The following is a 15635-nucleotide window of genomic DNA, read 5'->3' as shown; positions in this document are numbered from 1 at the left end:
ACATTCTGGCCTACCTATCAGTAGTGAACAATTCTGAATTGTACATTTACCAGTAACCTGAAAAGCAATGGGCAGTCTGTGGCAAAAGAAAACACCCATGCGATAAGTGTATATTGGATATCATAATTCATCATTAGATCTGCAGGCTATTTCTAGGACAATGCTATTTAAAGATCTCAGCACTGAATATATATAACCTAAAATATAACCTAATGTACAGTGGTGCTAGAAAGTTAGTGAACCCTGTAGAATTTTCTCCATTTCTCAATAAATATGACCTAAAATGTGATCAGGTCTTCAAATAAGTCCTAAAGCTAGATTTTTTAAAATAAATAAATAATACAAAACAATTATACTTGTTCATTTATTTATTGAGAAAAGTGATCCAATATTACATGTATTTGTTGGAAAGAATATGTGAAGCTATTTGGAGTCAGGTGTTCCAATCAGTGAAGTGAGATTGGAGGTGTGGATTGTAGACGTATCCTGCCCTATATATTAAAAAAAAATCAAGTCAGGTGACTGACAGAGACTGCTATTCTCAAGAAAGATCTGTTTTTGTGCACCATGCGTCAATCAAAACAACTTTCAGAGGACCTTAAGAGGAGAATTGTAGAGGTGCATGAGGCTGGAAAAGGCTACAAAAGCATTTCTAAAGAAATGAGCATTCATCGGTCCACAGCAACCAAAATTGTCTATAAATGGAGGAGGTCCAGTACTGTTGCTAATCTCTATATGAGTGGGTGTCCTGCAAAGATCACACCAAGAGCACAGCATGCAATGCTGAAGGAGGTGAAAAAGAACCCAAGGGTAGCAGCAAAAGACCTGCAGAAATTTCCAGAACTTGCTAAAGTCTCTGTTCATGTGTCCACTATAAGAAAAACACTGAACAAGAATGGTGTTCATGGAAGGACACCACGGAAGAAACTACTGCTCTCCAAAAAAACATTGCTGCAGGTCTTAAGTTTGCAAAAGACCACCTGGATGTTCTACAATGCTTCTGGGACAATGTTCTGTGGACAGATTATACAAAAGTTTAACTTTTTGGCAGAAATGCACACTGCTATGTTTAGAGGAAAAAGGATACTGCACACCAACACCAAAACCACATCCCAAGTGTGAAGCACGGTGGAAGGAGCATCATGGTTTGGGGCTGCTTTGCTGCCTCAGGGCCTGGACAGCTTGCATTCATTGAAGGAACAATGAATTCAAAATTGTATTTAGACATTTTGCAAAGGAATGTCAAGGTAAGCCTAAAGCTTAATAGACGTTGGATAACGCAAAAGGCAGTGATCCAAAACGCATGAGCAAATCAACATAGAATGGTTTAAAAAGAAGAAAACTCATGTTTTGGAATGACCAAGTCAAAATCCTGATATTAATGCTATAGAAATGGTTGTGGAACAGAAGCAGGCAGCTTATGCAAGGAAGCCCACCAACATCCCAGAGTTGAAGCAGTTTTGTGGGCATTTGTGTTATTTATATAATTGGGTTATCTTTACCCAGTTTTAGGACGTGTGACGATCTGATCGCATTTTAGGCCATATGCAGAAATAGAGAAAAATCTACAGGGTTCACAAACTGTGTAGCACTACTCTAGAAGATTGAGCAATTTGATAGAGCAGTGGAAATGGGGCAAATGTAACCAGGCTTCTTATCACTGAGGTTGGGTGACACTACAACTAGAGGTCATGGGTTAAATGTAAAAGGTGAAAAGTTTGAGAGGAACTTGAGGGAAAGCCATCTCTCAGAGGTTGCTTACGAGCTCGATTTCAACTGTTATCAGTAGTTTGGATAGGTACATGGATTGGTAGGTGTATGGAGGGTTATGGTTCGGGTGCAGGTTGATGGGACAAGGCACTTTAAATGGTTTGGCCATTTTTCTATGACACTATAGATTGTTTCTTGTCTCTTTTAGGAAAATGAAAAGTCTCCTAGCCAAAACAGAAAAGCAAAAGATGTAACATCTGACACTGGCAAAGGTTTGGTACCTGTTTAGATATTTTAATTTTTCACGTATGTGGTTCTGTAGTATTTACACATATGGACTAGGCATGTTTCCAGATTGTATATGGACTTTAAAAAACTAATAAAGTATAAGAGTGCAGGGGAATTGACTTGTTTTGCCCATTTTCTTCTTGTATTAATGGGTTGTGAGCCTCTTGTTGGCAGGCACAGAATAATCTGACAACACCATACTGGTTCCAACACCTGTATGTTGTGTCTCAGGTTTGATATACAAGCCCTGGTGCAGAGTACTTGTCTCTAGGAACCAAGCTGTAGCTGAAAGGTAGATTGAACTTCTGATACTATATAAATTTTTTTTAGACATTTCATGTACAGTAACCACTTCTAGAATAACAAAGATTTTATTTATTGACTTACCGTGCTGAATAGGACCTTCTGGTCCTTCAAGCCGTGCTGCCCAGCAGTCCCCAATTTAACCCTAGCCTAATACGGTACAATTTACTATGACCAATTTACCCACCCAGTACACCTTTGGACTATGGGAGGAAACCAGAGCACCCAAAGGAAACCCGCTTGGTCACAAGGAGGATGTACAAACTCCTTACAGAATTCCTTGAAGTCCCCTGCAAGAGAGAGCACAGAGTTGCCCTTTTACTTGTAGTGTAATTCCATTACATTATAAATAATATCTACCGTATATGTGTAACCCAAATCATCGGCCAAGCCGATGTGAGGTTTCCTGTGAAAATATCTCGCTACTCTCTAGTTGTAAAAAAAATGCTTTATTTGGCATTAAACATAATCTTAATTTTCCCATATTTTGTAAGCAAACTGTTACATTGTTTGTCCTCTGTCAACGCTGACTATGGCATTTTAATCTAACAGAAATAAAACTAATTTTAATTATTTGCACATTTATGGGGAAATTATACTCAGGTCTTCAGTCCTACAATGTGTAATTAATACCAAATGTATTACACATTTGCTTTATGACCATCACAATGTACTGTGTTCAATTCAAAGAACTTGACTGTAGAAATGAAATATTGAAATCTAATAAACGTGAAATTTGGTTTGAAAATTCATGAACTCTAAGAGGAGTATATTACTATCCTGCCTTTATGGTTAAAGCTCCAAAGAGGGCCTGTACTGTGCTGTAGTGTTCTATGTTCTCTGCATGCCCGATGATTAGGCTAGCATTAAATTGGGGGATTGCTGGGAGGTGTGGCCGAAGGCCCTTCTCTGCGCTAAATCTCAATGAATAAATAAATTTTCATTTTCACATGTTTCATTCAGTTCATTCTCATCATACTCAAGCCTCTGATAACAGAGAATCCGCTGAGTTGCCACCAACAATGAACAAATGAACTATGTAACAAATAATGTTACTGCAGTGCAACACTATGACCTGCATTTTGAGTTTATTGTACAGGATTTATTATTGGTAAATCATGCAGCTTTTGCATTTTAATATCCTTTACATTCTTCATCCTAAATAGTCCAGGATAAAAGCTTTACAAGTGATGTGGTAAATGTTTCAGTAAGACGCAGTAAGTAAGAAATTTTGTATTCACATTGTGCTATCCTTTAAATTTAACATTTCCTGTGAATGTGTTTTGTTTATAGATGGACTTGCTTATTCTGCATTACTTAGAAATGAGCTGCTTGGAGCAGGCATTGAAAAGGTGCAGGACCCTCAAACTGAAGATAGGAGGTTACAGCCTTCAACCCCTGAGAAGAAAAGCTTATTTAAGGTATGATCTCCTCATCCCACAAAACGTAGGTCTGTTAACAAAATGCTCAAGAAATTCAATAGGTTGGGCAGAGTCTGTTCACTCCCATGTACATGTTCTTGAAGTAATTTCATGGCCACAAATGGGGAGATGGACAGGCGGACAGATGGACAGAGACACGGACACCCAATAGGAATTGTATTAGCGTCCTGTCCTGATGTTACCTTTGGATCCCATGAGGCTTCAGTCATTCTTTTTTCTCATTTATGTGCTGACACTTGATGAGTGTTTTGAAAATGAAGTGAATCTGCTTCCATTATTCTTCTAACCATGGAACTCCTGGTAACAGCTACCAAATCTGAAGTTGTACAGACCAATTATTTTTTTGAACATTGTATTTTTCATCTCTCCAAGTAATCCATTAAACTGCTTTTGTATGCTCCATTGGGAATTATTTTAAAAGAATTGAAATAGGATTTCATGCAGAATTCAAGCACATTTTATTGGCTTAACTCTATTATATGATTCTTTTATTTTCCAGTATTCTCTTAGCACAAAGCGTGCAAATCCTGATGATGGAAATGACATTTCTCCTTATTCCTTATCTCCTGTTAGCAATAAAAGGTAACCTAGATTTTGCTATTCTGTAGTGAGAACTCTGACATTGCAATGATTCTCTGTTTAAATGACCTTTATATTGAAGATGTGTTTTAATTGTTTTTACAGAAAGTTTGCAGAAATCCTTAATTTTTCAGTTTTTGCAATGGAGCAGTAGTGATAAGACAATTCTAGACACCTTTATTTTAATCCTAGTTCAATTATAGCTAAGTATGAAAAATTGGTGAATGAAACAGCAAACTGTATCTGTGTTTTATACTAGTTTTTTTACTGACCTATTGATTCTCCTTCAGTCTCGGATCTAGAAAGGTCTGTCAACAGATATTAATGAATACTTGAAATCACCCAATTGTTTGGAATTTGAAACCACTTGGGTGAGCTCTTGTTAAAGATGCTGATAAGTTACTGAACATGGAGTATTAAATTGAATTCACTTTATTTCTTACATCCTTTGCATACATGAGTAAATATCTTTGTTACATCGTCTGAATGTGCAATATATAGTAATTTGTAATAAATACTATGTACAACAGGACAGTTAATATAACACAGAAATACAATTATATCAGCGTGAATTACTCAATCTGCTGGCTTGGTGGAAGAAGCTGTCCCTGAGCCCATTGGTCCTGGCTTTAATGCTGTGGTACTGTTTCCTGGATGGTAGCAGCTGGAACAGTTTGTAGTTGGGGTGACTCAGATACCCAATGATATTTCGGGCCCTTTTTATGCACCTGTCTCTGTAAATGTCCTGAGTAGTAAGAAGTTCACATCTACAGATGTGCTGGGTTGTCCACACCACTCTGCAGAGTCCTGCGATTGAGGGGAATACAGTTCCCATACCAGACAGTGATGTAGTCAGTCAGGATGCTGTCAACTGTGCCCCTGTAGAAAGTCCTTATGATCTGGGGACTCATGCCAAACTTCAACCATCTGTTGTGCTTTTTTCACCACACAGCTGGTATGTACGTGAGATCTTAAGTGATGTGTATGCAGAGGAATTTAAAGCTGTTCACCCTCTCAACCCCAAATCCATTGATGTCAATAGAGGTTAGCCTGTCTCCATTCCTCCTGTAGTCCACAACCAGCTCCTTTGTTTTTGCAACATTGAGGGAGAGGTTGTTTTCTTGACACCAGTGTGTCAGGGTGATGACTTCTTCTTTGTAGGCTGCCTCGTTATTATTTGAATTAGGCCAATTAGTGTAATATTGTCGGCAAATTTAATTAGCAGATTGGAGCTGTGGGCGGCGATACAGTCATGCATGTACAGAGTAAAGGAGGGGGCTTAGGACACAGCCTTGAGAGACACCTGTATTGAGGGGCAGGAGTAAAGGAGCTGACTCTTACCACCTGCCGCTGATTTGATAGGAAGTCAGCTGTACAAGGCATGGTGAAGGCTGGGGTCTCTGAGCTTCTTGTCGAGCCTGGAGGGAATTATGGTGTTGAATACTGCACTGTAGTCCAAGAACAGCATTCTCACGTAAGCGTTCTTCTTCTCCAGATGTGTAAGGACAGTATGTAGAACTGTGGCTAATGCTCCCGTATTCATTCCTTGTTTGAATGAGCTTATTTTCCAGTGCAAAGATTCAGAAAATTAAACCTCAATAGTACAATAAGTATTTTTAAGGCATCCGTTAGTCTTGCGAGACCATGGATCTGCGCCTGGAAAGTCTTCACTCCCCAGGGCGCAGGCCTGGGCAAGGTTATATGGGAGACCAGCAGTTGCCCATGCTGCAAGCCTCCCCTCTCCACGACACCAATGTTGTCCAAGGGAAGGACATTAGGACCCATACAGCTTGGCACCAGTGTCGTCGCAGAGCAATGTGTGATTAAGTGCCTTGCTCAGGGACACAACACGTTCCCTCGGCTGGGGCTCGAACTCATGGCCTTCAGGTAGCTAGTCCAATGCCTTAACCACTTGGCCACGTGCCCACACCACAATAAGTATACTGTTTTGGATACTGTTGGTGGGGCGACCTACCAGGGACAACTTGCAGTGGTGGCGTCTCTGGCACTGAGGCTGGACCCTCAGCTCAGAAAGAAAAAGAGGAGAGCAGTAGTGATAGGGGAATCGATAGTTAGGGGGATAGATAAGAGGTTCTGTGGAAGAGATCGAGGATCCCAGATCGTCTGTTGCCTCCCTAGTGCCAGGGTCCGCAATATCTCGGATCGAGTTCTTGGTACTGAACTGGAAAAGGATCAGTATCCTGGCGGGCAGGTTTGCTAGAGCTGTTGGAGAGGGTTTAAGCTAGTTTTGCAGGGGGGTGGGAATCAGAATGTGAGAGCAGAGATTAGGGTAGAAGGACAAGGGCATGATGCTATGTGTTCTGAGTTGGTGAGGAAGAACAGGCAGGGGACAAAACATAAATGTAGCCAGTTAGAGGGGTTGAAATATGTATACCTCAACGATAGGAGTATTAGGGAAAAAAGGGGATGAACGTAGATCATGGATCAGTACGTAGAACTACGATGTTGTGGCCGTTACTGGAACTTGGCTGGAGGAAGGGCAGGATTGGCTGATGCATGTACTGGGGTTTAGGTGTTTTAAAAGGAATAGGATGGGAGGTAGAGAAGGTGGGGTGGGGGAGTAGCATTACTGGTCAGGGATAGTAACACGGCTATAGAAAGGGAGGACGCTGCAGAGGGAGTGTCCACTGAGGGTGTGGGTGGAAGTCAGAAATAGGAAGAGATCAATCACTGTGCTGGGAGTAGTCTATAGGCCCCCGAGGAGCAGATAAGCAGGCAGATTTTAGAATGGTACAGGAAATACAGGGTCATAGTTATGGGTGATTTCAACTTCCCTCATTTTGACTGGCACCTCCTGACTGCAAGGGGGATAGATGGGGCTGAATTTTTCAGGTGTGTTCAAGAAGGATTCCTGACACAGTATGTGGACCGGCCGACGAGACGAGAGGCCATACTGGATCTAGTTCTGGGTAATGAACCTGGTCAGTTCTCGGTAATGAACCTGGTAATGCTCTTGGTGGGGGAGCATTTTGGTGAGAGTGACCATAATAGATAGATAGATAGACATACTTTATTGATTCCGAGGGAAATTGGTTTTCGTTACAGCTGCACCAACCAAGAACAGAGTACAAACATAGCAATACAAAACCACAAACAATCAAATAATAATATGTAAACCATGCCAGACGAAAATAAGTCCAGGACCAGCCCAATGGCCCAGGGTGTCCGACCCTCCAAGGGAGGAGCTGCAAAGTTTGATGGCCACAGGCAGGAATGATTTCCCATGATGCTCAGTGCTGCATCCCGGTGGAATGAGTCTCTGGCTGAATGTACTCCTGTGCCCAATGGTGTAAATGATGTTACACACTGACGTCAGGTTGGCAGAGGGAGGGATGTACGCAACAACCACAATTGCTTGTGAGATTTCCCTTGGCAAATAATATGGCCGGAGTCCAACGGCAAAAAGTTCAATATCCGGGCTACAAACATATTCCTTGATTGTAATATGACCAGGATTGCACCATCTGTTGTTAACCAGAACAGCAAGCCCCCTTCCTTTACACTTACTGCTGTCAGTGCACTTCCGGTCAGCCCGAACAGTCTGGAAGCCCTTTATGGAAATGTTTTGGTTGGGTATGTCCTCATACAGCCACGTTTCAGTAAAACACATGACACTGCACTCCCGAAATGTTCTCTGACTCCTGGCTAGCGCCGTCAACTCGTCCATTTTATTACCCAGCAATCTCACATTGCCCGTAATGAGAGAGGGGGCGACACAGCTTATAACTCCTCTTCTCCATAAGTCTCTGTTGTCTCGACCCAGTCCTGTTCCCTCCCTTAGCTTCAGCGTAGCTGTGGAAAAGGATAAAAACAGACAAAATGGGAAAGTGCTTAACTGGGGAAGGGCTAACTATGAAGGGATGAGGCAGGAACTAGTAGGAGTAAATTGGAAACAGATGTTCATGGGTGAAAGCACAGAAGTAATGTGGAGGAAGTTCAGGGACCACTTGTGCTGGGTTCAGGATAGGTTTGTCCCACTGAGACAAGGAAAAAATGGTAGGAAAAGGGAACCGTGGCTGACGAAACAAGTGAGGCAACTCGTCAAGTCGTCACTTTTTATTGTCATTTCGACCATAACTGCTGGTACAGTACACAGTAAAAACAGGACAACGTTTTTCAGGACCATAGTGCTACATGAAACAATACAAAAACTAACTGAACTACGTAAAACAACACAAAAACTACACTAGACTACAGACCCACCCAGGACTGCATAAAGTGCACAAAACAGTGCAGGCATTAGAATAAATAATAAACAAGACAATAGGCACAGTAGAGGGCAGTAGGTTGGTGTCAGTCCAGGCTCTGGGTATTGAGGAGTGATGGCTTGGGAGAAAAACTGTTACATAGTCTGGTTGTGAGAGCCCAGATACTTCGGTACCTTTTGCCAGATGGCAGGAGGGAGAAGAGTTTGTATGAGGGGTGCGTGGGGTCCTTCATAATGCTGTTTGCTTTACGGATGCAGCGTGTGGTATAAATGTAATGGTGGGAAGAGAGACCCCGATGATCTTCTCAGCTGACCTCACTATCCGCTGCAGGGTCTTGCAATCCGAGATGGTGCAATTTCCGAACCAGGCAGTGATGTAGCTGCTCAGGATGCTCTCAATACAACCTCTGTAGAATGTGGTGAGGATGGGAGGTGGGAGATGGACTTTCTCAACCTTCGCAGAAAGCAGAGACACTGCTAGGCTTTCTTTGCTATGGAGCTGGTGTTGAGGGACCAGGTGAGATTCTCCACCAGGTGAACACCAAGAAATTTGGTGCTCTTAACGATCTCTACGGAGTCGTCGTCGATGTTCAGTGGAGAGTGGTCGTTCCATGTCCTCCTGAAGTCAACAACCATCTCTTTTGTTTTGTTTACATTCAGACACATGTTATTGGCTCTGCACCAGTCCGTCAGCTGCTGCACCTCCTCTCTGTATGCTGACTCATCGTTCTTGCTTATGAGACCCACCACGGTCGTGTCATCGGTGAACTTGATGATGTGGTTCCAGCTGTGTGTTGCAGCACAGTCATGGGTCAGCGGAGTGAACAGCAGTGGACTGAGCACACAGCCCTGGGGGGCCCCCGTCCTCAGTGTGATGGTGTTGGAGATGCTGATTCCAATCTGGACTGACTGAGGTCTCCCAGTCAGGAAGTCTAGGATCCAGCTACAGAGGGAGGTGTTCAGGCCCAGTAGGCTCAGCTTTCCTGAGGAAATCTGCAGATGCTGGAAATTGAAGCAACACATATCAAAGTTGCTGGTGAACGCAGCAGGCCAGGCAGCATCTCTCGGAAGAGGTACAGTCGACGTTTCGGGCCGAAACTCTTCTTCAGGACTAACTGAAAGAGGGCCCCTCCCCCTCCCACTTTCAAATCTCTTACTAGCTCTTCTTTCAGTTAGTCCTGACGAAGGGTCTTGGCCCGAAACATCGACTGTACCTCTTCCTAGAGATGCTGCCTGGCCTGCTGCGTTCACCAGCAACTTTGATGTGTGAGGCTCAGCTTTCCAATCAGTTTCTGAGGAATGATTGTGTTGAATACTGAACTGAAGTCTATGAACAGCATTCAAACATATGTGTCTGTTTTGTCCAGGTGGGTTAGGGCCAGGTGGAGGGTGATGGCAATGGCGTCGTCTGTTGAACGGTTGGAACGGTACGCGAACTGCAGGGGGTTCAGTGAGGGGGGCAGCAGTGCCTTGATGTGCCTCATGACGAGCCTCGTGAAACACTTCATGATGACGGATGTGAGTGCAATGGGATGGTAGTTGTTGAGGCAGGACACTGAAGACTTCTTCGGCACGGGGACAATGGAGGCGGCCTTGAAGCACGTAGGAACGACAGCGCTGCTCAGGGAGATGTTGAAGATGTCAGTGAGAATCTCTGCTAGCTGGTCTGCACATCCTCTCAGCACTCTGCCATGAATATTGTCTGGTCCAGCAGCCTTCCGTGGGTTGACCCTGCACAGGGTTCTCCTCATATAGGCCACGGTAAGACACAGCACCTGGTCATTTGGAGGAGGGGGTGGTCTTCCTTGCCGCCACATCATTTTGCGCCTTAAAACGAGCGTAGAAGTTGTTCAACGCATCTGGGAGGGAGGCATCACCAGCACTGGCAGGTGGTGTTGTCTTGTAGTTGGTGATGTCCTGAATGCCTTCCACATGTGCCACGTGTCACTGCTGTCCTGGAAGTGGCTGTGGATTCGCTGGGTGTGTGCACGCTTTGCCTCTCTGATGACCCAGAACAGTTTGGCCCTCGCTGTTGTTAGGGCTGCCTCGTCGCCTGCTGTGAAGGCGGAGTCATGGGTCCTCAGCAGCGCATGCACCTCCGCGGTCATCCATGGCTTCTGGTTAGCGCGTGTAGTGAGGGTCTTGGACGAAGGAAGCATATGTTAGATATAAGAAGCAGGAGGGGCTCATGAGAAATAAAGGGTAGCCAGGAAGTAGCTTAAGAAAGGATTTAGGAGAGCTCGAAGGGGGCATAAGAAGGCCTTGGCTTGTCGGATTAAGGAGTACCCCAAGGCGTTGTATGCGTATGTGAAGAACAGGAGGATGACAAGAATGAAGGTGGGGCTGCTAAAGGATAAAGAAGGCAACATGTGCCTGGAGGCGGAGGAGGTTGGGGAGGTCCTAAATGAATACTTTGTTTCAGTATTCACAAGTGAAAAGGACCTTGATCAGGGTGAGGTTGAAATAGAACAGGCCTGTGTGCTGGACAATGTGGAGATTAAGCAAGAAGAAGTGTTGGATCATCTTAAAAACATCAAGATTGATAAGTTCCCAGGGCCAGACGTGATATACCCCAGGTTGCTGTGGGAAGTGAGAGAAGAGATCGCTGGAGCAGTAGCTATGATCTTTGAATCCTCTTTGGCTACAGGGGAGGTGCTGGAGGATTGGAGAATGGCAAATGTAATTCCCTCGTTTAAAAAAGGTAATACAGAGAATCCTGAGAATTATAGACCGGTAAGTCTTAAGTCGGTGGTCTGCAAACTATTGGAAAGGATTCTTAAGGATGGGATCTACGAGCATTTGGAGGAGTATAGTCTACTCAAGGATAGTCAACATGGCTTTGTGAAGGGAAGGTCATGCCTCACAAGCCTAATTGAATTTTTTGAAGAAGTAACAAAAGAAATTGAGGGTAGGGCGGTAAATGTGGTCTACATGGATTTTAGCAAGGCATTTGACAAGGTCCCCCACGAGAGACTCATCCAGAAAGTCATGAGACATGGGATCAGTGGAACCTTGGCTGTTTAGATTAAAAAATTGGCTTATATTGGAAGAAAGCAGAGGGTAGTGGTGGAAGGAAAGTATTCTGCCTGGAGGTCGGTGACTAGTGGAGTGCCGCAAGGATCTGTCCTGGGACCCCTGCTCTTTGTGAATTTTATAAATGACCTGAATGAAGAGGTGGAAGGATGGGTGAGTAAGTTTGCAGATGACGAAGATTGGAGGAGTTGTGGATGGAGCTGTAGGTTGTCGAAGGTTACAAGAGGATGTAGACAGGATGCAGAGTTGGGCAGAAAAGTGGCAGATGGAGTTCAATTCGGATAAATGTGAGGAGATGCATTTTGGAAGGACAAACCAGAAGGCTGAGTACAGAGTTAATGGTCCGTTACTTAAGAGTGTAGATGAACAGAGGGACCTTGGGGTTCAAATCCATACATCTCTCAAGGTTGCTGCACAGGTTGATAGGATAGTTAAGAAGGGTTATGGGATGCTAGACTTCATTAATAGGGGGATTGAGTTGAAGAGTAGAGAAGTCATGTTGCAACTCTACAAATTTCTGGTGAGACCACACTTAGAGTATTGTGTTCAGTTCTGGTCACCTCATTATAGGAAGGATGTGGAAGCTATAGAGAGGGTGCAGAGGAGATTTACCAGGATGTTGCCTGGATTGGAAAACAAGTCTTAATGAGGCAAGGTTAGCAGAGCTGTGACTTTTTGGAGTGTAGAAGGACGAGAGGGGACTTGATAGAGGTCTACAAGATTATGAGAGGCATAGCTAGGGTGGATAGCCAGTAACTGTTTCCCAGGGCACAAATAGCAAACACCAGAGGGCATATGTACAAAGTTAAGGGAGGGAAGTTTAGGGGAGACATCAAGGGTAAGTTTTTTACACAGAGGGTTGTGGGTGCCTGGAATGACTTGCCAGGGATGGTGGTGGAGGCTAAAACATTAGGGGTATTTAAGAGCCTCTTGGGCAGGCACATGGATGAAAGAAAAATAGAGGGTTACGGGGTAGTGCAGGTTAGTACTTTTTTTTTAAGCAATATATGGGTCGGCACAACACCAAGGGCCGAAGGGCCTGTACTGTGCTGTAATATTCTAGTGTCTGATAACTTACCTGTGGCATTGGCAACATTGTATGGATTTCTTGAGAACTCTACACTGCTCTGCTGGCATAGCTGTTTGTAAGAAGTTCGTACATTTTTCCTGTGACCATGTGGGTTTCCTCCGGCTTCCTCCTACAGTCCTAAATTGGTAGGTTAATTGGTCATTGTAAATTATCCTGTGATTATGCTAGGTTAAATTCAGGGATTACTGGGTGATCTAGCTCGAATTGCTAGAAGGGCCTATTCTACATTGTATCTCAATAAATAAGAAACAATGCCAATTTGATCATCTCCAGTCCAGGCAACAGATCATGATGTTTCTACATTTGCAGCGATGGTTGCAGTCATTAGCCTGAAAATTAACAGCAGAGAAATGGGGCAACAATACTGTTCTTCCTTTGCCCTGGGATGTATTCTCATCATATTCTTCTATAAGACATCATTCCAGGTGGCTTTAAAATCTTAAGTTCCATTAGGTAGGTTTTTAGAATTCATTTTTAATTATAAAATTAAACAATTAATAAAAGAAAAATACAGAAATCAACTTTATCATGGAGCAGATATTATACATATATATGATTTTACATAATATACAATTTCAGTAATTTAAAACATACTTTTTTCTAATGATGTTTTTATCATTAGAAAAAAGTGTTTTAAATTACTGAAATTGTATATTATGTAAAATCATATATATAATATAATATCTGCTCCATGATAAAGTTGATTTCTGTATTTTTCTTTTATTTATCAGATAAGCATAAATAACATGAGTAATGTAGTAGCTTTTTCCTAAAATAAGTACCTTTAATCCTAGTATCACACGGCATGTACAGGAGACGATTTAACAAAAGTGACTGGTCTCTTAATTTTTATTTTTCTTTCTCAAATAGCCAAAAATTGTTGCGGTCACCAAGAAAGCCTACAAGAAAAATCTCAAAGATTCCTTTCAAAGTTCTTGATGCACCAGAACTTCAGGATGACTTTTACTTGAACCTTGTGGACTGGTCTTCCTTAAATGTATTAAGTGTTGGACTTGGCACATGTGTGTACCTCTGGAGTGCCTGTACGAGCCAGGTGAGCCTCCAGCTTCCCCTTTCTCCTCATTCTCGTTTCAGTCTTCCACTGCAACATTCACTTCCAGCACATGAGAATATTTAGGGTATCACATACAGAATACTGGAGGAACTCAGGTCAGGCACCATCTATGGAGGGGAATAATTAGTCAATGTTTCGGGTTGAGACTCTTTATCAGGACTGGAAAAGAAGAAGGAAGATGTCAGAGTAAAAAGGTGGACGGAGGAAGGGAAGAATGACAAGCCACAGGTGATAGGTGAAGCCATGTGGGTGGGAAAGATGAAGGACTGAAGAAGGAGGAATCTGATAATAGAGGAGAGCAGCTCAGACAGGTATAGAAACATCTAACATTTTCAAGTCAATGTTGCTTTCTCAGAAATGAACAGGTGTCCTTAAAGTTGTAGGGCGGTGGGGTGGGAAGGTTGGAAACAGAGGGAAGGCTAGAAAGAATAACATAAATGTTTGGGGTAGGGTGGAGACCAAGGTTCTTGTATTTCCTTATGACGGAAAAGGAGGCCATTTGGCCCATTTGGAAGATGCATCAACAATAACTAAATATGTGAATTTGTTCTTTCTTTTCAAATCTTTTTATTATATTATACAAAAGAAATAACACAAGTACATTGAAGTAACAACACTTACAATCTCTCAAAAAAAGACATTATCTTAAAGATTGAAAAAAAAATTGTGATAACAAAAAAAACCTACTAAGCAGAAAAGTGAGGGGAAAAAAAAGAACCCATTAGGTGTACAACCCCAGAGCCATGTGTCATACAAAAAGCTTCTAAAAATAAACATCAAACCGCCAGCAAGAAAAGAAAATATACCAAAAAATTTACAATTAGATCGTGGAAAAAATCTATCAATTAGCTCAGATGATAATAACGAGCAAATGAGCCCCATCTTTTCTCAAAATCAAATAAAGGTTCAAAGGTTCGACTTCTAATTTTCTCCAAACTAAGACATAGCATCACTTGAGAGAACCATTGTGACAAAGTGGGAGCTGATGTATCCTTCCACTTCAGCAAAGTGGCCCTCCTAGCTATCAACGTAACAAATGTAATAATATGTTGGTCAGACACAGAAATACCATGAATATTTTGAGGAATTATTCCAAAAAGCACAGTTAATTTATTAGGTTGTAGATTAATTTTAAGTGCTTTAGAAATTGTTGAAACAACCAACTTCCAGAACTGTTCCAATATAGAACAAGACCAAAACATATGTGTCAGTGTAGCTATCTCAGTTTTACATCTATCACAATGGCTATCAACATTAGAAAAGATTTTAGAAAGTCTCTCCTTCGGCAAATGATAACGATGTACAATTTTAAATTGAATCAATGAATGGCTAGCACAAATTGAAGAAGAGTTAACCAACTTCCAAATCCGCATCCAATCCTCCGTCATAAAAGTCAAATTGATTTCCTTTTCCCAATCCTGTTTAATCTTAGATAAAGGACACTTATCCCATTGTAATAATAGATTATAAATTCTTCCGATAGAACCCTTGATCGAAGGATTCGTACTCATAATAGTATCTAACAGGTCAGCCTCCAACATGTAAGGAAAATTACTTAAATATTTTTGTAAAAAATGTCTAACTTGAAGGTATTGCAGAAAGTGTGAGTATGAAAGAGAATATTTATCAATTAATTGTTAAATACAGTTTTAACCCCTCAAATGAATAGATTGGCTGCTATAGCTGACTTTTCTAACAGGATGAGTGAGGGGAAAGAACCAAAATACATCATTAGGAGATCCTACATTTAGTATTGATGGACAAAAGAAAAAAGTATCAAATCAAACTAATCCCATTCATCCCATATTTTATCCCTGTGAACTGTTCTCTCACATGCCCATCAATTCCACCCTAATTCACCCGCTACTAATCTAATGTACAGTACCC

At 42.2% G+C, this 15635-nt stretch overlaps 1 protein-coding gene across 1 annotated transcript in view; it reads left to right on the top strand.

Moving 5' to 3' along the window:
- The window catches only part of fzr1a (fizzy/cell division cycle 20 related 1a), a 55289-nt gene that overhangs the window by 11661 nt on the left and 27993 nt on the right, over positions 1 to 15635 (top strand). Inside the window, exons 4-7 of the mRNA XM_063031994.1 lie at positions 1919 to 1982; positions 3595 to 3722; positions 4243 to 4325; positions 13544 to 13727. Coding sequence (XP_062888064.1) covers positions 1919 to 1982; positions 3595 to 3722; positions 4243 to 4325; positions 13544 to 13727 — 459 coding nt within the window. The remainder of the gene's footprint in view (positions 1 to 1918; positions 1983 to 3594; positions 3723 to 4242; positions 4326 to 13543; positions 13728 to 15635) is intronic.

This window comes from Mobula hypostoma, chromosome 24 (genome assembly GCF_963921235.1).
Source record: "Mobula hypostoma chromosome 24, sMobHyp1.1, whole genome shotgun sequence".
Lineage (NCBI taxonomy): Eukaryota > Metazoa > Chordata > Chondrichthyes > Myliobatiformes > Myliobatidae > Mobula > Mobula hypostoma.
The sequence above is the reverse complement of the archived record's forward strand: the minus strand, read 5'-3'. Positions and strand labels throughout refer to the sequence as shown.